The sequence below is a fragment of the Siniperca chuatsi genome, linkage group LG4 (assembly GCF_020085105.1).
Source record: "Siniperca chuatsi isolate FFG_IHB_CAS linkage group LG4, ASM2008510v1, whole genome shotgun sequence".
NCBI lineage: Eukaryota > Metazoa > Chordata > Actinopteri > Centrarchiformes > Sinipercidae > Siniperca > Siniperca chuatsi.
In genome coordinates, this window is record NC_058045.1 from 7290799 (window position 1) to 7300932 (window position 10134).

Below are 10134 nucleotides of genomic sequence, written 5' to 3' on the forward strand. Positions count from 1 at the left end.
GAGACCAGGAAACCAACCAGTACTCCTGTGATGGAGTAGGCATTCTGCCATAAGGCATTGATAGAGATCAAACTACCCAAAGGTGTATGAATTATTTAAAATTGGCCCCTCCTTGACCAGGGGCTAAACCTTAAAATGCTGCTTAGTAATCCAATAATAAATGATAAAATAAAATAACTCTTACATGGGGCCATTCTGCTGCATAATGAGTACTTCTACTTTTGATACTTTCCATTTAGCTGATAATACCTCAGTACTTTTACTTAAGTGAAATGTTGAATGCAGGACTGAATGGAGTAGTTTTTTGCACTGTGGTGTTGCTACTTTACTTGTATAAAGAATATGAGTACTTCTTTTACCACTGGTATTTGTATTCTGTTAATCTTGTCTTGCCCTATATTTATGTTTGACTGTTAATGATAGTTATTATTAAAACAATTAGAAAATATAAATAGTTTGACTTTGTCATGTGATTTTTTTAATGTTTATGACGACAGACTAGGGGCGGGTCTTGTCTATGTAGTCCACTTCCTGCTTCTCTGCCCTGGTTTTGCCTGATCAGCTGCATCAACCCTTTATCCGACGAAAGACACAATGTCACATCAAACGGGCATTCAAGGTAGATGCGTTTCTCTGCTTTCAGTATCTCTACTCATACGTATTTTGCTGTGCGAGCGTGTGATTCCCAGGCGAGCTTTAAGCACCTGCAACAATTCATTGCAACGAGAAGCTAGCGGCAAGTTAGCTAGCCACTCCTAGCTAGCTGGGAGCTACCGTGCTGTGTGTGATCAGCGGTGCACTTTTAGGACTATGAAACATAATCCCCGAGTCTTTAGCCAGTTTATGAGCAACCTACATTATGGCTACTCTTTATTTTTTCACAATAGTACAAAAGCCTTTTATGCTTTAGCTTCTCCGCTTAAATCCTGTAACGTTAGTTTAGCCTTCTGAATGGATGGGCGACGCCTTTATTAAACAAACTACTGGCCTGTTAGACCGGCCGGTGTTCCCATAAATATGTGAAAATCACTGGCATTACCTGCACTGTGTTATTATAAAAAATGGACTTCAGCAGGGCGTGACGTCCTGGTATATAAGTGCTTACAGTCTGTATGGAGGTAAAGCAACGTGCAAATCAGGCGAGTTAATAATATACAGGCTGATGCAGATTGCAAGTGCCTCTGCTAACCTCACGCTAACGTTCAGCACTGGTTTTTATATAGCTAGATTATCTTAAATCTCCCCAGTCAAAATTAGTCAGGTTATTCTATAGCAGATATATATTTATATATATAGCCTGTCTGTCTATAGCTGACTAGGCTATACCTGTAGAGACAAATCAAAGTGAATCCCAGTGCCTGAATGGACGAAACTCATTATTTTAAATGTAATATGCTATTTACCTTCCTGACTGTATTATAGGAAACTGTTTTTACAGTTTTGTAATTCTACCTTTCTTGCATAATTTCTTTTTTTTTTTTTTTTTAAAGCTATGGCAGGGTTGTTAGAATGGAAAACTGCAGTCATTTGCAGCTAAAATCATTAAGACTCTAGTTTGAATGCAAATTGGAGGCCTGTTTTATTGTGCCAGGGATTGGGGGTCAAAGGTGGTCAGCCTTCAGTCACATCTGTACTACTGAAGCACTCCTGAGCGAAACCCAGCAACCTTCTGGTTATCATAACTAATTATAGCAAATATAGTTTTTTGCAGTGAGTTCAGGATTTTTTAGTTGTCGCTTGTTGCCCAGTTATAGGACCAAAGAGTTCCTTAGATTTTCTGCTTGACTCAAAGTCTGTTTAAAGGAAAACTATAGGGGATACCTGATACTGGGCTATTGGTTAACAAAGCCAACTGAGAAGATAATTTTATGTACTTTTTGTATAATGTCTAACATTTGGTTGTTTTCACAGGTTATTAAGTTTTTAGGTGGAAACTTAAAATCCAGGACTCAAAGCGGCAACGTTAGCAAGAGTGTGTTGTTGTCATGCAAGCAGTAGGAGACTGACCCCTTCTCTGTCTTTTCTCAGCGGGTAATGATGTGAAGGATATCTTTGCCAGTGCCAGGAGCGGAGACCAATATCGAGTCTTAAAGATCGTCATTGAGGATGGTAAGCAGTGTCCCATAGTCCTAGAGTTTGTTTCCAGCTCCTTCTGCAAAGAAAACTCTTGACTTGTACTTCTACTCAAACTTCTGCTGAAATTAGAATGACAACATGACTAACATGCATGCATTGCTGAAATTGTTGTTGCACACATTTGCTTTCCAGAGCAGCTGTCTCTGGACACCACCAAGAAAGCATCAAAGAAGTGGGACCAGGAGTATGATTCCTTAGTGCTGCCCCTCCTCGAGGCTGACGTGCCCTGCTATATTCTGTACCGGCTGGACTCCACTAACAACCAGGGCTACGAGTGGATCTTCCTGGCCTGGTCACCAGACCAGTCTACTGTAAGAAAACCAAACCAAGGCTGGCTTTAATGAGTAGCTTTCCATACCTCGTGTTTTGAGTATCAGATGGGTGGGGTTACCACATCAAGGCAGCATTTTTTTGTAAGCTTGTTGAAAAACTGGATAAATGTGGACAAAAGTGCATTCATTATTTCCTAACAGACCTCTTTAAATTTAAATGTGGTAGATTATGGTGCTTTCCAAATAACATGGCGCTTAGTCTAAACATCCCATCTCTGACTTAAATCTCACCCTCTTAGTGCTTTAAAGTGATACAGGCATATCTTGCTGTGTTATTTCCCTTACGCAAATGTGTGTTTTGCATTTGCCGTCTTCATGACTCATACAATGTCACCTAAGTCATTGTCATTTGGTTCCACTGAAACTTGATGAACCACTTGCAGGAGAGAATCACTGCAATTCTTAATAGTCATGACACAAGAATGTTTGTTTTTTTTCTGTAGCAGTGGAAAGAGGAATGTTGCAAGGAGGGACCAGTGCCAAAATAAAGTGCCGTGCAGGATATTTGTAGCACTTTAACTGCATGGTGGAACTGAGCTCAAATTCACTTTCTGAAAGATATAACTGAGCTTAACATTCCTGCCCTCCAGCTCAGTGCACAGTGCTTCAGGTTGAGACTTGTCTGGAAGTTGCAAAATCATTTCACAACCAGTGCATACTGCTGCCATGACTGACTAGGTCGAGTGTGTTTTCATTCGTTTTTGTTCAGACAAAGTGAGATCAAATTTTGGATTAGACATGTCAAGTCAACTTTTATTTATAGAGCATAAAATCAAAAAATTTGTTTCCAGAGGGCATTTAGAGGTACCCTGTGGAGTTTCTGACCACTAGTAGCGCTATGGAGCAATGTTTTTACGAATGGGTCCCCTTTTCGCTTGTTCTTCATTCGACGGCGTTAACTCCATGAAACGTAACAATGCACCAGTAAAGGCAGGGAAGAAGGAGAAGAAGATTGCTAGCATGTAAACATGGATGTAAACAATGCAGGTTTCAAAATGATCGAAAAATCTGCTTTGCAAATGTCTTATGAAGGAGGAAATGCATTCAACACGTTTGTTAGACCTCAAGGATTCACTCAGTGCATTTTGGTGAGTGACACTGATTGTAAACTGAAACTTTGTTTACAAGAAAACTCCACAGGGCACCTTTAATCAATTAGTGTTTGCAAGAATATAAGGAATCATCCAACACAATTGCAATTGCGTTCATAACATGAATGCCTCTTTTTCCATCTTATATTATTCTTTATTATTTCTATAAGACACAGTGTAAAACACTCATAACAGAGCAAAAAGAAAGAAGGAAAAGATAAATAAATAAAATTACATGTTGAAGAAGCTGCCAGATTCAGACCCATCTTTACGATCAACCATGTAACATGACAAAAATAATTACACTTATCAAAAAGATCTCTTAAGCCCTTTTTCCCCAAGTTTTCTAAATGATAAAGATTCTCCAACTTTTTTTTTTCATATTCTCAACAGGTGCGACATAAAATGTTATATGCTGCTACCAGAGCCACAATCAAGAAAGAGTTTGGAGGCGGGCACATTAAGGATGAGATTTTTGCTACCACAAAGGTAGGTCTTACAACAGTAACACTTGAAGTGATGTGAAAATCTCTTTTATGTGCTCAAGCTTCAGTCAGAACCTTCAGATGTCCAACTTAAACAAATTAAGCTTCAGTCTTATATGTTTATGACAACTGATATGAGCAATGCTGTATCAGTCAGTCTATATTGCTGTATGATGTGTGATTGTGCTATTTTTGGCCCCCAGGATGATTTGAATCTCAGTGGCTACAGGAAATATCTGACCTCGCAGGCTGCTCCCCTGCCCCTCACTGCTGCAGAGGAGGAACTGAGACGGATTAAACTAAATGAGGTGCAAACACACACACACACACACACACACACACACACACACACAAGCAAACACAGACACAGACAAGTCATTCGGATTTCATTTCTTGGTCATCATTTCCATTTGAGATCCAAATAATGTACTTCACGGTGCTTGTATACACAGATGCCACTGCCTGTTGACAAGTTGTATAGCTTGAGTGTGTTCTGAAGTGGGTGTGGATTAGGTTTGTTCTCTGTTTCAGTTCTGACACTACGTCATCCTTACACTTGAGGCTTCAGTGGGATAATGTTAGCGTACCTAAGCTCACATCAGTATTCCTCCTAATCACATCTCCTGTGTGTGCGATGTAAATCCCACCAGACACAGTGTAGAGTATCAGTGAAGGCCAGCAATGCATCCTTTCAGCACAAGGTCAGCAGCAGTGCAAGTGTGCATATGCTTGCCCGGCAGTATCAACAAAGTGCAAAGATGCTGATGCATTAGAACAGCAGGATGTTGGCAGAGATGGACCTATTAGGTTTGCACAGCTCACACCCATAGCTCCATAAAGATTCTTGTTTACAGTCATAAACCCCATTCAGCCTGAGCAAAAAAATGAGAGTTAAAAAAAGAGCTTGTTATGAGTGTTCAGATCCATTATTTCCATGTTGAGAGAGCGACATGCAAATGTGAATGCTTTGCAGCTTTGAATACTTGGCAGTGATTCTGCATTGAGCGCAGGTGAGCTGTATCATTGTGCTTTGCCCTTGTTGTTTGCAGTGATAAGATGAGGAAATACTGTAATGTGATATCAATTGCACACCGCTAATGAAGCCAGCTGTGTTTACACTGCTGATGTAGAAGGCTTTAGGGCTGTGTCAGATAGACCACCAGGCAGAAAGTATAGAAAGCAGCATATGAAGTTTCTCTTTTCAGACCTCACTTTAGAGTGTTCCTATAAATTAACCCAAATGAACCGCTCTTCTTTTTTGAGAAACAATCTATTCTAATTGCTGCTCTCTCAGCTGCCACATAAACAAGCATTTCTTACCATATATGGAAGTGCTTTGAGTAGTGCAGTCCTTCTCCAAAGTATGGTCACTTAAAAGCAGCAGAGCAAATGGGAAGTGAGGTTTGTGCTTGTCCCACTTGACCAGCTGTTGAAGGAAGATAATATACCATTAATCTGTACCGCCAAGATGAAAAAGAGGCTTTGAAATATTTATCATTGCTGTGCCTCGGAGACTGCCTGCCTTTTACTAAGCAGATGGATAAAAGACCCGCAGTCCTTTTTGGTATGCGAGGTAGCTACATCAGAGGCTCAATCATGTTTGCACGGCATTTCATTTTGTGGGAACAGGGCTCTAAAAATAGATGCAATCCATCAGTGTAATCCCACCAGCATTTCCAGTTTTCTGTGTGATTTCGTGGAGGCGCCTTGTCACTTCCGTTACAAGCACCTCATTTGTGATCATCATGCTCCAGCATTCAAGCTGCTTGTTGCACTTGTAAACCCTTTTTACTTTCTGATGACTCAATTGAAGAATATTTATTCTATTTCACTTATCCACAAGTCATTATGACACCAAAATCCTCAGTGGAAACCTGTTAATGCTTCTGACAGAACACTGATTTTGTCCCCTCAAATGATTGCATTTAAAGAGCAGAGCTGAATTTAAGAGTAATATTTGTTCGGCATAATGTCACCAGCATGTCAGCATAATGCGGTTGTGTGTGTGTGTGTGTGTGTGTGTGTGTGTGTGTAGACACATTCTTGAAAACACATTAAGTCAAGAACATGTTACAAACCGCATACTTCTCTTTGTAGATTCATTAATTTATTTGAGTATTGGAGCATCTTTCTGCATAAATGTGCCTATTAATAAAGGACTGACTTTTCTTGAACGTACTCATATAAATACCACCCATGTATTATTTGAAGGCAAATGAAATATATGCTAAATAATGCACTGATCAGCCTAATTAATGACGTCGTTACCATACATGTTTTTGTTTAATGCAGTGTGTCATTGTGACATGGTGGGTTTTGTGGTGTGTTCAGGTGCAGACGGACATTAGTGTGGACACCAAGCAGCAGACTCTGCAGGGAGTGGCCTTCCCTATTCACAAAGATGCCGTTGCAGCACTTGAACGTTATAGGAACAAAAAAATCAACTACGTACAACTGGTGAGTCCATAAGAGTAAATCATTAGTGAGTAGGTGACCTTTGCTAGATCAATTATTTTGAGTAAGGAAATCAGTTCTCTGTTTTTCATTATACATTGTTTGGCGAGATAGAGATGTTTTTGGTCAGGAGTTGTTTACAGACTGACACAATGAGTCACTCGTTTTGCCCAAAACGCCTTTGTTCTTCTCATTGAAATTCAAAGGGCTCATGTCACAAGATCAGATCAGTGCAAAGTACAAAAGAATAATTGTGTCACTGTTGCTGCTTTGTCTCAGATCCCTTTTTGTTTGTTGTCCTAAAAGCTTCTCAAGAAAGCAGTGTGTTTCGTTCTGTTTATCTATTTAAAAATCAAAAATAGATATATTTTTCCTCTTACCTGTAGTGCTGTTTATCCATCTAGATTGTTTTGGTGTGAGCTGCCGAGTTTTGGAGATATCGGCCGGAGAGATGTCTGCCTTTTTTGAATATAATGGCATTAGATGGCACTTGGCTTGAGCGCCATGCAAATACATTTGAAAAACTCAACAGCAATGTCTGTTTCCAGAAATCATGACCCGGTTACTCAAGATAATCCACAGATTTTTTGCGAGCAGTTTCATGTAGGAACTATAAGAGACATTGCTGTTGAATTTTTCAAATGTAATTTTTAGCGCTTTGAGCACCACAAGCCGAGTGCCGCGTTGTTCCATTATATTCAAAAAATGCAGACATCTCTACGGCCGATATCTCCAAAACTCGGCAACTCACACCAAAACGATCTTGATGGATAAATAGCACTACAGGTACGAGGAAAAATATGTATTTTTAGGGTGAACTGTCCGTTTTAAGGTTTACTCCTGACAACGGCAACGGTTGAGTAAATATTTCACTCAGACACACCTGAGAGGGAGGGGAGACGGTCTGTTATTCGCTGTCCCCACCCATATTGTCTTAATTTGTGTGGAATTCAAAGCAGGGACTTCCTGGTCACAAGCGCATGCCACCAACCTTGAGAGTAACTTTTAATTTCCTTTGTCAACAGCAAGTAGACGCCGAACAGGAGCTGATTCGGTTGTGCAGCACTGAGCCAACAGAGGTGAAAGACCTGCCAATGAGAATCCCGAAAGATTCTGCACGTTACCACTTCTTCCTCTACAAACATTCCCACGAAGGCGACTATTTAGAGTCCACAGGTAAATAGATTCTCACAAGTTATTTTGAACAGTTGACCCCCCCCTCTAATATTTCTATACAGCTACATTTTTATGTTGCTCTGACTGGGATTTTGTGTCTGCTCTTCTCATTTTTTTAAATTTTTATTTCCAGTCTTCATTTATTCTATGCCTGGGTACAAGTGTGGCATCCGAGAGAGGATGCTGTATTCCAGCTGCAAAAATCCCTTGGTCGACATGGTGGAAAACAATCTCCAGATTGATATTGAGAAAAAGGTAGGAAATTATCTATCGTGATAAAAGACGATGATAAAAGAAGAAATCTTGATCATTTTTGACACAAAACTTTAAGCCCATCAAAACTTGTTTTTAAATCTTGAGTATTTCTCCAAAATATTGACTATTCATGACTAAATAAGCAACAAAGTTAAAGTTCAGAAAAATATCATTTAGTTTAACACCTTAAAACTCTATGTGGGTGTGGTTTGATCTAGGAGCTGCAGCAATTAGTCGATTAGGTGATTGACAGAAAATTAATTGGCAAGTATTTTGATAATCATAACAATTGTTTGTCATTTTTCAAGCAAAAATGCCAAAAATTCACTGGTTCCAGCTTCTCAAATGCGATGATGTGTTGCTTTTATATGACAGTAAACTGAATAACTGCATTTTGAACTGATTGTCGAAAACAAAACAAGCAAATACATCTGAATACCTGAATACATCTTCTTTTTAGCTGTGGGAAATTATAACAAGCATTTATTACACTATTTTCTGACATTTTATAAACAAAATGATTTGATTAATCGAGATAACAATCAGCAGATGAATCGATAATGAAAATAATTGTTAGTTGCAGCCCTAGTTTGATCAGATTTCAATATTTCTTAATCCTTATTTATGCGCAAAAATACATGATATCACTTTTTTCCAAATGAGCCTTGCTTGATTCAAACCAGTGAGAAAGACAAGACAGAAATCTGTGATGTGACTTAACCAAAACCTTTACAACTTTTTGAAGCTGATTGAGAAAATAAGTTTCAGAGCCTTTTAAGGGAATGTAAATTCATGAGGTAATGTATGTAGTATGGGTCATACAGAGTTTAAAATGATATTTGTAACAGATGGACATCAAAAAGGTAGATCCTTATTTACCAAAAAGAACATAAATTGCTCTAAGAGTGTGAGTTGAAGTTGATTCTGCAGTGCATCTGCTCATAGTGTTTTATCTGTTTTTCCCAGTTGGAGATTGACAATGGGGACGAACTGACCAGTGATTTCCTGTACGAGGAGGTGCATCCCAAGCAGCATGCACACAAGCAGGCCTTTGCCAAGCCCAAAGGCCCTGCTGGGAAGAAGGGTGGCCGCCGCATCACCCGGCCACCTGCAGAGAGAGAGGAGGAAGATTAAACAGACCTCAGCATCTGGCCACCACCTCCACCCAGAGCACGTTCCACAGTGGAACATTCCTGTGATGGGGGGGAAATCATATTTGACACGCTTGTTTAAAAGAATAAGACAACTTCAAATTCCCGCAAAGTTCACCAGAGACCCAACTATGCACGCCAAGGACAACTGAGCAATGACACTTCAGAATTTCCATTTGTAGCTTGCCAAATGGAAGCATATTTGTGTATGTAAGTTCAGCCACAAAAATTAATTTACAGTGATTCAAAGAGGCTCAAACAAAGTCAAACTTGAGATTTTTACATTGTTGCCAACTCTGAGACTTTAAAAATGTTAGTGTGACTAATGTGAACTTGCGCCATTATGATAAAATTCCCCCATTTTGAGTTCACATGCTCAAATTCTTAACTTGCATTCCTTAAGTCTGTGTCAATTAATGTTTTTGTGTCTAATGTGTTGAACATTTGTCTCCTACTGTTTGCACAATGAGGTGCTCCAAAGCAGAAAAGATATATATCCCACTTGTGTCCATTGATTCGTTTTAACAGTGCATTTTATATTGGAAAATTTACTTCTTTTTTGATATAACTGTGGTTTACATGAAAAATCATCTGCTGAGAAACTTATTTTTCTATGCAAGTGCTGTAAATGTACATATTGTAGCTGTGTGATGCTCTATGATTAAGAAACAGTCTGGTCTGGTCTGTTCTGGTGATTGTTAGTGTCGGTGAGGATCACAGTGGAAAGAACAGGGGCTTCCAGAAATATTACATCAATACATCTCATATTTCACAAAGAGGAAGCTACTCAAACTTTTCTGGCTCCCATACAAGTGGGAACCCAAGCAACCGGATAGGAAAGGGAATTCTATAAGTACCTTGGTTAAAATGTTGCCACATCCACTGGTCTACTGATTAATATTAGTCAAACTACTAAGCTCACCTCATCAAAGGGGAAATCCCTTTATCTTCATACAGTGTCATTATAATAGAAAAAAAATCATGTTTGGTCTTATTTGTTTTCTTACAAATCTTTCTTTTAAAAGAGGAGAAATAAAATATTTAAATCCTACAT

General features: G+C 39.1%; 1 protein-coding gene across 1 annotated transcript; it reads left to right on the plus strand.

Moving 5' to 3' along the window:
• Nucleotides 1-487: 487 nt before the first annotated feature.
• On the plus strand, nt 488-10131 carry twf1a (twinfilin actin-binding protein 1a). Its single transcript, XM_044193580.1, has 9 exons — nt 488-619; nt 2029-2109; nt 2269-2447; nt 3953-4048; nt 4248-4352; nt 6376-6501; nt 7524-7674; nt 7808-7929; nt 8896-10131. The coding sequence occupies exons 1-9, from the start codon at nt 595-597 to the stop codon at nt 9061-9063; spliced, it is 1053 nt and encodes a 350-aa protein (XP_044049515.1). The 5' UTR covers nt 488-594; the 3' UTR covers nt 9064-10131.
• Nucleotides 10132-10134: the final 3 nt, after the last annotated feature.